General features: G+C 47.8%; 1 protein-coding gene across 2 annotated transcripts in view; it reads left to right on the top strand.

Annotated features, from left to right (window-relative positions):
- Positions 1–14,099, top strand: part of LOC119397693 (cadherin-23) — a 157,531-nt gene that overhangs the window by 103,390 nt on the left and 40,042 nt on the right. For both annotated transcript variants that reach the window (XM_037665123.2, XM_037665119.2), the window contains exons 3-9: positions 5,994–6,077; positions 6,700–6,851; positions 9,844–9,906; positions 10,735–10,824; positions 11,363–11,446; positions 11,726–11,851; positions 13,443–13,574. In XM_037665123.2, the coding sequence (XP_037521051.1) occupies positions 5,994–6,077; positions 6,700–6,851; positions 9,844–9,906; positions 10,735–10,824; positions 11,363–11,446; positions 11,726–11,851; positions 13,443–13,574 (731 nt within the window). The remainder of the gene's footprint in view (positions 1–5,993; positions 6,078–6,699; positions 6,852–9,843; positions 9,907–10,734; positions 10,825–11,362; positions 11,447–11,725; positions 11,852–13,442; positions 13,575–14,099) is intronic.

The following is a 14,099-nucleotide window of genomic DNA, read 5'->3' as shown; positions in this document are numbered from 1 at the left end:
CTTTTCATCTCTCCAAGTGCGGTTGTTTGCATATTCACGAAGCGGGGGCGGATGGGTGGGGGTACATGGGTGGATGAATAAAAAGGCGTCGGTGTGCCTGTGCGTCGCGTCGTCGCGGTCCACCAGTTGCGAAATGCGTTCGGAAACTTGAAGCGCATTTTCTTTGGAGCGTCTAATCCAAAACGCGCCTAAGGCGTTATGTGGGCCATTTCGCGCTTATTATGTTGAAACAGAGAGATAGAGAGAGAGAAAGCTGGGAATTGTTTAGCGTGCTCAGGACTCGATCTCCGGGTTATGGAGGTCTCCAGCGCGGTCACACGTCGTGATGATTAAGAGCATTAGATCAAACAGTGTTTTGCTGCCATTTAACGGAATTTCAACTGCTTGTACCAGATACATAGCTGCATAAACTGTAAAGTATGATGTTGCAGGAATGGAAATTGGGAATTAAAGGTCGAAACCAAGGAAGGTTGTTCAGGCTTGTGATATCGTTGTCAGCGTACATAACTCGCCGCGCAAAACAGAGCTAATGTGGTTGATTTCACATGACCGTGGTGACCGTGTAGCCCGTGGGAACGTGGTGTGCAGTCTGACAGGCGGTTTCAACCATTGATGCCGGCTGGGTATCCCCTCTTTTCTGATCGCGGTATTAATTAAAAAAAAAAGCAACAAAAAAGTATTTCTACAATAACCCACGGATAGAAGGGCTTGTTGAAGTCGCGCGAATATATACGCTGACGTGGTCGCCGTGCAAGTTCGGATGCGTCAGCAGCTAGGCCAGGTCAGAAACAGCGGGGAACAAGTGCCCGCAGTGGGGTCCGTGCCCTCATCTGCCGTGCACACTGGGAACATGTTTCAGTCTAACACAGCCCGTGTGAGCCACTTCCAGCCTCTCCGCAGGATTCTGGTACACTGTTTGTCGCTTCACCCTGCAAAGTAGATCGAAGAAAGATGGCCGGAGCGGCTAACGAGTTCAGCAACGTTGTGCCTTAGAACTAGGACCGTCTCATCGCTTATTTCTGACACTTCCATTTAGTGCTTGCTCTAGATATTCCATTTACGAGGTCGCTGCGTGAAGGTCGTTTACGCAGAGCCGTTTGTTCACATCCGCTTTCTGTGGGGCTTGTAATATTTTTAAAGGTGAAACAGAAAGGAGAACAGAGATTAGAAAAAAAAAAATAAATGGCACTACCGGTTTTAGGCGCGGTATTGCGAGTCACGAAAAGACGGGCTTGGTCAAATGAGATATGGAGCACACTAAAAATCAGCAGTGAGCAGCCTGAATAGAGTACTCACCTCATCATATCGCTCGCTGCATGTATGCACTCACAAGGCAGCAGCCCCACGCAAGTTCACTGCAAGCGAATTATTTCAGCAGCGCTTCACAAGCAATACACACCCCAGCACCCCAATGCTCTGACAGTATACGCTTCGACGCTGAATGAAAAAGATAACTTCTTGATCAATGGCGAACTTTAGGAGCGCAAAAGGACGAAGGGCAGAACAAGTACGCAACGCACACGGATGCTGTCACCTATTTGTTCTGCCTTTCCTATTTAATACATGTTTTTTTGCGTGGTTAGGTATTTACCATAATCCAGAGGAAGCTTGCCCACCTTCGAGTCATTACGGCTGGAAAATTTTTAGGGCTATTGGCCGCGAGATCTAGCGGAGTCGCCGCCTAGCGGCTTCTGGCTGAACCGCGCCTAGTGTGGATTGCTCCATGCGTCGTCTGCTAGACCCGTTGTGTTTGCATGTGCGCGTAGGTCATGCAGATCCTCAAAAGGCGGTTTGTTCCGTTGCGTTAGTGCAACTTTAACCGCTCGTACGTATGCCTAACACGATGTAAAGAAGCATTTGGCCTTGATCGGCTGTATAACTGTAATAAGATCACAGAGTGCACTTGTCGAGAGTGCTGTTTGTGGTCGTCGTACCCTCCGTTCACGAGAGTCATATCAGTGTAGGTGCCGCTCTGTGGTTCAAGCGCATTGCAAAGTGCACTTGGCGTTGCCCTAAAGATGAGAAGTATTAAATCTCATGTGAATATAGCCTTTTAGCGGCGCGGTGGTAAAAAAAAAGGCTGGCATGTACTTGAGCGTTGGGGTTAGGTGTTGTTTATACGTTACGCGACGAGCTTTAGTTGTGTACGGTCCTGGTCTCACTAGAGAGAAATATTTCTGTTAAGTCACGTCTGACACTTCGGTACTTAAGTTGTCCCCTAAAAAGAACAGAAAATGAAATGACACGGAAATCGCAAAACTGAGTTGCCTTGCGCACTTGTGGCGGAATTTATCCAAAAACACCCGTGTACTTAGATTAAGGTGCGCGTTAAAGAGCGCTGATGGTCAAAATTAATCCAAACGGCGTAGTTTACATTTATGTCGTAGTAATTTCACGCGAAGCCACATCTTTTTTCTTTACATTTTCTTGAGCGTTTGTGTTGCGTTGTTATAGTAGATTGACGGAAGGCAGCTGACATTATTCCGTAAAATAACCGGACCTTTGTTCCATTACTGTCGTACAAGTAATCAATCGAAGAAATTTCCGTGCTGTACAGTTACCTTTGTGTACTGTTACTGGAATAAAAATAAGCGTGTGCGTGTTAAACGTCTCCGTAGCGCTAAAGCGCTGTCAGCCACGTAGCTTTTCTCAGTAAACCTATCAACTGTCCTACATTTCATGGAGAACTGAATAAGAAATGCGAATGAATATTTGAGCACGCAGTGCACAAAGTGCTATTTCAACTCATCGTACAGGAATACGGGCTTTGTTTTTGTTGAGGGGCATCCAAATGAACAAGAAGTAAATGGTTAATTCAGTCGCGCTATACAGCAGTGCGTAGTGGGTGAAACACAAGCTAAACTTGTACAAATAAAACAACAAGAAAACGTCACCCATTGCGAAAACGCCGACTGTCGCCGAAGGCGAGCAAGCCGTTTGTTGACAGAATGCGCTTCTCTCACAAGTAATTGTAACGTTCGGCATGCTTCGTGCATTAATTCGGGAATGAAGAGCGCACATATTACCACAAAGCTGCAGTCAACGCATTTTGTTTGCCGGAAATCGGGTCACATCGTTCACAACGAAGCGCTGTTGTGCACGTTGTATACGCGCCGACAACCGCCTATCCACACTAGCACGGCGACGGTGCTGCCACCTGTAGCCCGATCTCGCGTCGGATAGTAGGACAAAATTTAAGAAGTCTGGAGAGGCCCCGCCCAGATGACCGAAGCGCGACTGCCGATCGCCTCCGCGACTAAAGAAATAGTCCCGCTCATGCACACGGCAATGTTCTCCGAAGGCGGGGACACCGGCCGTCCGGCTCATGGCTTCAGTCTGGAATGCGTGCCTGTTGGTGCAAGCTTGTGGGCATCCGCCTTCGAGGACTTCTAAAGTTGTACCGCAGTCTTCTAAAGTTGTACCCGACTATAAATTAAATGCAGCGAAGCAACAAAGTAACCGCCCGTTCACTGCAGCCAGCGCTCAAAGCGCTCCCAAAGGGCGACGATGAATTCATTTAATAGGGCCGCGCGGCGAAAGCATCCCACTGATGTCGTGCGCTACACAAACACTGGACTCTACAGTGACTACCCACTGAGACTCCAATGCGGTAGTTTTAGCGCTTCGTCGCAGAAACGTTTTTCACTAACGCGACATCCGGCAAAGTTTCTCAGGAAACAGGCGAGCGAGGCCTTGGCCTTAACCTTTGCAGTGGCACGTTCCCAGGCGTCCGTCGGGACAGGCAGCCGAAAGGTTACGTCAGGCATTTCGAGTGCTGCAAGAAGTTCTTGCCTTTCGAGGGCCACGCTTCGTGTATTTGAGGCTCTTGCCATTGTTGTTTCGCCGCTCCGACGTCTGGCATTTGGGGACCTCTTCTTGGACGTTTCTATTGTTCTTCCTGGAATTCTCGACGCGAGTAAAGCACGAACGATGGACGCCTGTTCTTTGTCGTCTCTGTGGTGGCGCCTCGCATTTATCTTGTTTCCGTCGCACGGAACAGCAGTGCATGACGGGCTGCGCCCTCCGTTGTATAATAATATTATGCACGCATTTAACGCGCTTAATACCTCTGTATGCGCCGCAGTGGCCATTGCTCTTCATTTCATTCCTTCCTTTTCAGCCGCTTTTAGACAAGACAAACGCTGCGATGCTCTTACTTGCGAACGTTTCACCAAGTCGTGGGACGCGCTTGTCGCCGAGGTACACGACGTAATTAATAATTGTTGGGGTTTTACTTCCCAAAACCACGATATGATTATGAGAGACGCCGTAGTGGAGGGCTCCGGAAATTTCGACCACCCGGGGTTCTTTGACGTACACCAAAATCTAAGCACACGGGCCTCAAGCATTTCGCCTCCACCGAAATGCGGCCGCTGCGGCCGGGATTCGATCCAGCGACCTTAGGGTCGGCAGTCGAGTACCATAACCGAGACCACCGTGGCGGGTGAGGTACACGACATGAGAAGCAAGGAAGGACTGCGCTCTGCCCCTTAACATGTAGCGCCCTGTTTTCTAATTTGGTTTGTGAGCCTGCGCGCGATATAAAATTGATGCTAGTTGCTAAACGCAGGCAAACGCTAAATGGGCGCGCGAAATTACCCGTGCGAGTGAGGCGTCACCAGCAATCAATGTCTTGTATTCATGATCAGTTTCTCACAATTTATAGATCCTGTGACCTTGCAGAGCTTTAGGCGTGAGGAACGTGTACGGCTAAGTTAAATCTCGTGTTGTGGATTGTTTTTTACAAAGTAAACTGATTTGATTTCAATCTTCGAGATTACATATTTAATGATATTGCTTTGTTTTACGAATGCCCAAACCTCAGTCATTCTTTTCTATTTCTTGAGCTGCATTATCTTTTAATTAATACGACCTGCGGTGATTCGGCATAGTTGTCGTTGGAGTGGAAAGGAAAACGCCACGAGCAGCGTATCTGTCTCCTATTTGCTCGGACTTGTGTCCCGCGGTCAGTAATGGGCGCGAAAGCATATGGGAGGGAGACGCTGTTCCATTTCTACACTGTCGTGCTCCATTCATTTTCGGTGTATTTCTCTGGTCATCATGGCATGTGATCTTGTTCTTTACTCCTGCCCTAAATTCTAGTTTTACCAGTAAATCACCCCTGAAGTAGAGAGCATTCTTTGTTTCCCTTCCAGTGACAGTTAATTGCCAACTAATAATAATAATAATAATAATAATAATAATAATAATAATAATAATAATAATAATAATAATAATAATAATAATAATAATAATAATAATAATAATAATAATAATAATAACACTTTCTGTGATGTTACATCCGAGCTGTTGTGACAGCGGATGGTTCCTCTATCTTTGATTGCATAGGGATAGAGGGCTCTGTCCGATAAACTTTTTCGACCCCCTGCCGCGGTGGTTATGGTGGTCTAGTGGTTATGGTACTCGACTGCTGACTCGAAGGTCGCGGGATCGAATACCGGCCGCGACGGCCGCATTTTCGATGGAGGCGAAAATGCTTGAGGTCCGTGTAGTTGCACGTTAAAAAAACCCAGGTGGTCGAAATTTCCGGAGCCCCCCACTATACGGCGTCCCTCATAATCATATCGTGGTTTTGGGACGTTAAACGCCAGCAATTATTGTGTAAACTTTTTCGACAAAGTGGACAATTCGGGTGACCGGTCTGTAATTGTTGAGCGAGTGGAAAAGTTCGAATGTGTGGCTTGCGTATCAACGCAACGAAAAAAGGTTCCGCGTTAAAAATAAACCTCCTGCTTTTAATCTAAGGAAACCAGCCTTTTCGTATTAATTCCGCATCTATAACGGATTGCTATCGGGAACGCGCGACTTCGTGGTCAGCAGCAGAACGCTACCGCCCTTCACAGGGCAACGGCAACTTCTTAATCGACTGAAAATGCAACTAACAGCGCCCTAAAAAAAAAGCGCTTAATTGACTCAGAAAAAATTGCATATATCGCGGCGTAAATTTACTCGTTTTTGTTTGTTTGTTTCAGGAGGGAGCAACACATTTCCAAGGTTCTCCTTGGGTGGCATCAGCGAGATCGTAGTCAGGATCAAAGAAGGACCGGGCAGCTTAGGTAAGACTCGTCCACTATCGGAGCGAGTTGGTTTACGCAAACGTAACGCGTGCTCGCTCTACGTCACAAGAAAAATTCTCCGACACTGCTTCGTCAAGCTGCTGCAGCCTGTACCGAAACGTCGGCAGAAAGCGTGCAGCTAAATACGGCTCTCATTCATGGTTCTTTCCGAGCGCTGACACAGCGCACTTATGCCTTTTGCTCGTGGTTACGTAAACGGAAAGTTGCCACACTTCATATCAGCGGGCATTGCTCTCTCACGTACCGAAGTAGAGTGGTATAAAACAGTTTTTGTCCTCCAGGTTTTCCCTTATTACATCTGAGGTGTATTAAAGCACAAAAGGGCCAAGAAGAAGCAGTGACTTCTTCAACACGCTTGGTATCGAGAGAGGCAGAGAGAGAGAAAAAAAAAGAGAGAAGAAAATGAAAAACGGGGCCACGGTGTTTGAGCCGCGTTTTCTTGCCTTGTGTGGTCTCTCGTGTCCTCCGTAACGGAGGAAAAGAAATGTTTCTTTTTTTATGGCTTTGACGTGCCGCGCGTAATGTACCGCTTTATCCGTGGGCAATCTTAGCTCACCTCTGTTGGCGGCAGTGGCGTAACTCTTGCACGGGGGTCCCGCAGGCCAGCCGCTGTACCGGCTTCGGGGCGAAGATGCGGACGGCGACACGCTCACGTTCGGGGCGCAGGGTCCCGAGGGGCCCGAAATCCTGCGCTTCGAGCGGGTCAGCGCCACCGAGGCCGACGTCTTCCTGCGACACGAGCTGGACAGAGAGGTGAGCGCTGTATTGGCTCTCGGGGACGCGACGACCTCGAATTGTCGCAATACAGGGGTGCTCCTGAGCTTACACCACATGGAATTAGGTTTCGCGCCGTGCGAGTGCACGGTACTAGACGGGCTCTTTGGCAAGTGAGTTCCGCGTAAAAATCGGCCAAGTGCAGGAAGTTTCGTAAAATGGCTTTGTGAAGCTTCCCGAACATCTAGAACTGCTTTCGCGCTCGCCTTTGCGATCTTCTGGCCCCCTATATATACTCGTTCGTATAGTATAGAAAGAGCGACGTGGAAAGGCACTGGTCACGGATTCGATTACCGGACCGTGAAGAACTCTTTATATTCAGTTCTGAAGCTCTTTTTTCTAAAAACCTATTGGCTTTTCCTTGCAGCGGTGCGATATTCAAATGGATGTCATTTTACGCTTTCGAATAAATAAATAAATAAATAAATAAATAAATAAATAAATAAATAAATAAACATGTTCCTATTACGCAGCTTCTGTTGGAGACACAGCCTGTTCACCTCTGATTATATTCGTGTGAGATTATCATTGCGACATGCGTCGCAGGCAGCACACTGGCGGGGACCCGGCAGGCTGTGTTATGTCACGTGAAACGACGCCAGTCACGTAAACGTGATGAATGCTGCTTCCTTAGTTATTTTCCCTCGAAATCGCGCATATGTTCCGCCCTATTGTACAAGCACACGAGCTATAGTGATGCACTTTTGCTGACGCAACTGAAGATAATGGAGCAGCCGCAGCGAAGACGGATAGATATCGGCTGAAACGCGAAAGGGGGCATAAAAAATTGTCTCACGGCATCCTTAAGCGCGATATTCAGCAGTACACTCTGTCATTGTCAAAGGCCCGTGCGAGCACCAAGTATATATGTAGACACCAAGTCCTGGTCTCAAATTAGAGCAGCAGAAGGCCGGTAGATAAAGCACCTGATCAGGGGCGTAGCCAGAAATTTTTCTCGGGGGTTGGGGTTCAACCACCCTTTGTGTATATATATTCGAGTATGCTCGTGCGTGTGTTTGTATAATATCTGGGGTTTAACGTCCCAAAACCACGACATGATCATGAGAGACGCCGTAGTGGAGGGCTCCGGAAATTTCGACCGCCTGGGGTTCTTTAACGTGCACCTAAATCTAAGTACACGGGCCTCAAACATTTCCGCCTCCATCGAAAATGCAGCCGCCGCGCGTGTGTTTGTATGTGTACGTGTATATGTACACATTGGGGTGGCAAAGAGGGGGGGGGGGGGGCAAATTTAAAAATTACGGGAGGAGGCGTTGAACCTCCCTCCCGCTGGCTACGGCAATGGTTTGTTTATTTTTTATATACCTTTTCCAAAGTCTAGTTGTCAAGTGCGCAGGATTAGGGTTGCGCTGGGGACGAAACGATTTGCGGAGTCGTGTTCCTTTTGCTGACCGACTCAACGGCGTTTACGGCAGCAGAATTCGCGCTCGCTGTGTGCAACTAAACTGATGCGCTCGCCTAGGGAGACACGACCCCGTGGGACTGAGATCTGGTCCATGTCGCCGCAGGGAGCATCGCCCGCTCAGCGTGCGTGCGGCAGATTCCGTCCTCCCCGTGCGGGAAGTGGTACCGCGGCCGTTTCAGAAAGGTGGCTCAATGGCCGCAGATCTGGAGCGGTGATCTCAACACGTTCGGCGGAGTTATCGGCTGACCTTTCGGCTTCGCGCGACGAGATTTCCGCATGATCACCGAGCGGCCCGCACGCCACGGATCGCCTTACATTCCTCGCGCTTCGTCGTACTCGTGTTGGATGTGTTTAAGAATTCGCGGTAACACTTGCATGTAAAAAGATCTCGGGGCTGGACGAAATATGCAGGCTCAGTACAAGTTTGCTGTACGAATGCAGCATTGAAAGTGAGTGGAAAGCACGATGAGATAAAACGCAGATTCGAAGAAGCCGGGAAGTGACAAACTATCAGGTACTGCGGGGAGATGGCGCACCTGCATTGATGAAATCACGCACAGATACCGAACCAGAAATGAAGGTTCGTTTAAAGCGAAGATCTTGAAAATGCCGAATACAAAAAAGCTTATTATGAACGCTCGGAAATGTTCGCGCCGCAGGAGAAAATCTAAAAATTCAGAAGTAACGCATAGCTCAAAGCATACACGTACAGTGGCATCGCTCGCTTCAGAATGCTGATTTGTCCGCAGTATGAGACGCCATAAAGTTGTGCATACTCATCGCACAGCTTACAGGCCGGTCAGGCACTGTAGCAATTTGTTTTATTACGACGCCTACATCAGTGTTAATTACGTTGAATAAAACGAAGAAATAGAAGCCTTATTGGCCTGCCTAGGGCAGCCGGACAATGAACTCGGCGATTCGCCGGAAGCAAAAGAAAGTGAGACTCGGAATTTAGAAGCACAAATTGCTTCTCACAACTCGAAATAAGATAAGCCGCAAGAAAATAGGGCTTATCACGTATGCAGAGACAACTTCACAGAGTGTGCGGATACTGGTGCTTGTCACGAGTCGGCTTCAGCGTTCGGAAACGCGTGACCGGATCCCGTGTAGGAAGGAGCCTTAAGCTGCGCCAACTAAATAGGTCACGCTGCGGAAGGGAGCACTAACAGATAGTGGAGTCGATTGTGACCCGACGTGACCGACTCTGCGCGGAGAACTTTACCGGAGCTTACGTACTGGGCGCCGCTCTTTTACATTGTTCCTCTTGTGACGTCAACTTAACACTCGCTCACGTGCGGCGCACAGGCGATTATGCAAGAGGGAGTTGATGCTCGTAAATTACCGGAAGCCTCACGAAAAGGGCGATGAACCGAGTGAGAGCTCACGTGTCGATTACCCTGCAGAATCACGAGTGCCTGTACACAGCTCCTAATAAAACTTCGCATATGCACGCGCGACCCGCACATACGTGACGAAGTCCGAGCCTTCATTTCACGCGCCTACACTGGCACAGGTGCTCATGCTTGTTTCCTTGTTTTTCAGGTGAAGGACTCGCACACCATAGTCCTCACACTCACAGACGGGCGCTTGCCCGAAGGCCAATACGTAAGTCCTGAGACCACCGCCTTTCACTGTTTTTTTTTTTTCGCTTATTGTTTTGCCATCCCTGTTCGTGCAAGTATAGCCAATGCTTTCCGCGCATGCGCAGCGTAGCCACCACGTCTTCGTAAGGCGGCCATGCAAATGCTGCCTCGTTACCACGACAAACGCGCGCGTGTATGCGCCAGACGCTCCGTGCAAGGGTCTTCGAGTGCAACCCCGAACGCGTTCGTTTAGGCGATGCATTAAAGCCGGTGGACTGACTGCCCCTCGTGTAGCAGCGGGGAACCAGTTTCACCGGCGGTCGTGGCTGTTCGGCCACGCACTGTCACGAAACTGGCTCGCCTCGGAGGAACCGAGGCGACGCATCCACGGTGTTTGTTCTGAAGGCTGTTCGTTTCGGGTTTGCCCAGCCCCGCTGTCTAGCTCTTTGCTACAGCTGTTCTTTTTTTCTTTCTCCTTGCCCTACGTTACAACGATAAGTAACGGTACTCAGGGCCCTACGGTGCGCAGTATAGGAGGCAACCGGCTCTTACCTATAGATGTCTGTTGGCGGCGGACGATGAAGCGCGTATTGAGGGAGTAATACGTCGACATTGAGGCACGGACAGAAAAGGGGGCGAAAAAAAGAAGAGAAATTACGACGCCATATTGGAACAACTTGCGTGACCTGTTTCCTCGGGAAAACCAATCCTGTAATGGCCACTACATTATACTGCGTTTTTTGTTCCAGTCATAATTTGACGTCAACACGTTACGCGCGCGCGTTCCTGACGTAGCAATAGTGACGAAATGAAAAAAAAAAGTGATTTTATCAATTTTTCTTTCGCACAGATCACACAGACAATGTTAATAATCGTCGATGACGTCAATGACAATGAGCCAGTATTCAAGCAGTACAGAAGTACCATCACAGTTCCAGAGGTAAGTTGCATTCGTCCTGAAATAAAATTCACCGCAATAGACTGCCACTCATTCACTTAATAGTCGACGTGCACTACACTGTACGCAGTAGCATGTTTTCTAGTGTGCACTGCAAATCCGCGCGCTAGGACGTGGTTGTGAATGAGTGCGTAGACGTGTGCAAGCGCTGACAAATCGCTGTCCTTGTCTATCTCGTCTCTTTGTGTCCATCTTCGTTTGCGCTATTTTGACTTTGTTATAATGTAAGAGCAACCAGACCAACAATCTGTCCTGCTGAGAAAAATTTCTGTTGTGACTAGCGTCAGTCTAAACATTACTCAAGAATTGTATAGCCTGCGTAGAAAAAAAAATAGCGTATGCAATTAGCGAATATCTAATTAAGCTTTGCCAGCAACATTATTTCAATTAGAATAAAACGTACTGTTACTCCCACTGCGTAGAAATTGAAGTAAACTATGGCGCATTTCGAAATAACCTACTGCAATTGATTCAACGTGTTCGCTCAAGTAAGTTGAACCCTGCCATGTTCAATTCACAGGATGCCTCGCCACACGTCATTGATACCGTTGAAGCCATCGACCGCGACCAGGGGCCTTTCGGCCAAGTTATTTATCAATTACAAGTGAGTCTCTTTCTTGTTATTTCGAAGATATTTTTTTTAGGGAAGAGAAATCCTCAGAATGATTTTGTGATAAATTAGGTGGCTCTTCCAAAACCTGTTACAAGCTTCGGAGTTTTCGAAAACTAAAAATATAAAATTCCAGGTCTACTTACGGTGCGTTATGTAGGAAAGGAGCGTCCAGAAAACTTTGCATGCAACACATAAGTTATGAATAATGTGACGACGAATTTTCCTCGGCCTCACCTGAACATTGTTCTGACTTGCGCTATTTTTCTTTAGAACACGGACCCGGAAACGACGTCCACATTCTCAGTGCACCAGGATAAAGGAAAAGGCATCGTCTCGCTCACCGGACCACTCGACTACGAGCGCAAGTTCATCTACGAACTGCGTGTCCTCGCCATTGTAAGGATATTCGTGGTTATAATTTCTATTTGACGTCGCCATTTTGTCCGCTGTGTGCCCATCTTGTGACGACATAATGGCCCCGCTCATGTGTATCACGTGCAGTCACAATATCGTAACGATGATGATGGTTGTATATGTTGATATTCAGTTATTTCATTATATCCTTAGAGTATAATAGAGCGTAGGCCGTTCCTGGCCAAAGGAAGCCAGCCGCACGATCGCGAGTTTCTAGTGTAATACTGATCGGCGAATGTTAGGTCACATATCGCTGTACACTGGGCAAAAAAGAAAAAAGAAAGAAAAAAATGCGCTGTATATACTATAGAAGTCAATTAATACTAGTTATTTAAATGAATCGTCGGATGCGCAATGCGTATAAAAAATAGGCGATTAAAAATGATGCGCTAGAAAACGTTAAGTGCCAGTAGTACCACCGCCTCTCTTTCCCTTCTTATGTTTCAACCTCTTCTTTTTTCCAACGCAGGGTAGCATATCAGATTTTTCCTTCTGGTTAACTTCGCTGCCTTTCACCTCTATCTTTTTAAATGCAAGGGCATACACGGTGCATGCTATGTGAAGCTTTCCTGATGTTACTGTGAGAAAGTTGTTAGACATGTGATTGTAGACCTTATGTTGTGTGCTCTATACCCCTTCAAGAGCTCAGAAGTAGCGGCGCTTTATTTGCGCGCCACCTCCTTACATCATTAAAAAAAATGTGGGCAGTGGGTCCTCTGCTGAGACGACGTGCTCCCAAGCTCTTGCACCTGTAACTTTGGATGCACCAACACCCCGCATAAAGCTTTAAAAAAAAAAAACAGATTTAGTGCAGAATTGTGTTTTTTTTTTCCAAGGAACATTACAAGATGAAAAGGGACTTGTTGCTTGTATGCTGTAGAAAAGTATTTCTGTATTTCATGTCCCACAATCACAGTGAAACCAGTAGACAATCAGAGCCAAGAAAAACGTAGGGGCAATTGTTTAATATTACTTAATGAAAATAAGGAAGCGATAAACGAAGGGAATGAAAGAGGGCGAAAAAAATTCAGTGGTCGCAGGGGGGATGCGTACGAACCCTCTTCTTTGCATTCTGCGCGCACTGCTCTTACGACTGAGCTACCGCGGCGCCGTTTTCCCGTCCACTTTCCTGGGTAGTTATGTGCGCTATAAATAAACCGGGGTGGGTTAGCCAGCGCCATCACTCACAACCAGGGCGGTAGATGCGGAAAATCCCGTCCGCCGCAGGCGTCACGTACGTAGTGCGGAAAACTTTTTTGGGGAAGAAGACTGACCAATAAACCTTCGTATCGTATACCTGAAGGCGGGCGTGTCTGGCCCACGCTTTGTCCACAGGCGCATTCGCATTCGGTCCGCCCTGTCCACACGTCGCACAATGCGCGTGTTGCACGCAATAAGCCACATTCCCGCTTGCATGTGCGCTTGATCAAAATGGTTGCGACGACACAAGCCAAGGCGAAGAGTTCAGCAGAGGACTCTTCGCCTTAGATTGCGTCATAGCCTAGCTGATCAAGAATGAACCAACTGTCCCTACAACATGTTTTGATAAGTTACATGTGCGCGGTTGTTTCAGGATCGTGCCAACGCGGGTCCGCGGCACACGGCCACAGCCGTGGTGCTCGTCAAGGTGGACGATGTGGAGGACCAACCTCCCATCTTCACCCAGGTGCCTCCGGTGACCAGGATATCGGAAGACCTGCCACTGGTGAGTAGTGCGCCAATGAGCATTTATTAGATGCGCAAATGGGCTGGATGAAACAACAGTGGTTTCTTACGAAGTGTGGACTCTCGCGCATTAGAGAAACCTTGCGGAGACAGGACTACATGCAATGTTATTGCAGATACAACGACAGGTTGTCGTAGGGATGCACACAGGTCTAGTTTAAAGGTGCATCTCGGCTCTGCAGTGCATCTCGGCTCAGCAGTGTGTGTGTATGTTGCCTGTTGGATTGAATGTGCTGCGCAGTTTGAAGACAGCTGTCGTCCACCTTTGCCCTAGAGAGAATAAGACATTTTTTGTCGATGAATTGGGGAGCTAGAACGCTATATTTAGTCCGATACAAACTGGGGAAAAGTCGTTCTGTAAAGCACGCACGCAAAAAAAGCGGTATTTCTTTTATGCGCACAATATTATTCATAGCGCACAAAGTATTGACACTTGTTTTATAAACGTCACTTGATGCAGTGTCATCGAATGCTTGTATATGTTACGACGATTTCTTACTTACAT

The sequence above is a fragment of the Rhipicephalus sanguineus genome, chromosome 1 (assembly GCF_013339695.2).
Source record: "Rhipicephalus sanguineus isolate Rsan-2018 chromosome 1, BIME_Rsan_1.4, whole genome shotgun sequence".
Classification (NCBI taxonomy): domain Eukaryota; kingdom Metazoa; phylum Arthropoda; class Arachnida; order Ixodida; family Ixodidae; genus Rhipicephalus; species Rhipicephalus sanguineus.
Note: the sequence above shows the minus strand (reverse complement) of the source record. Positions and strands in the feature narration are given on the sequence as shown.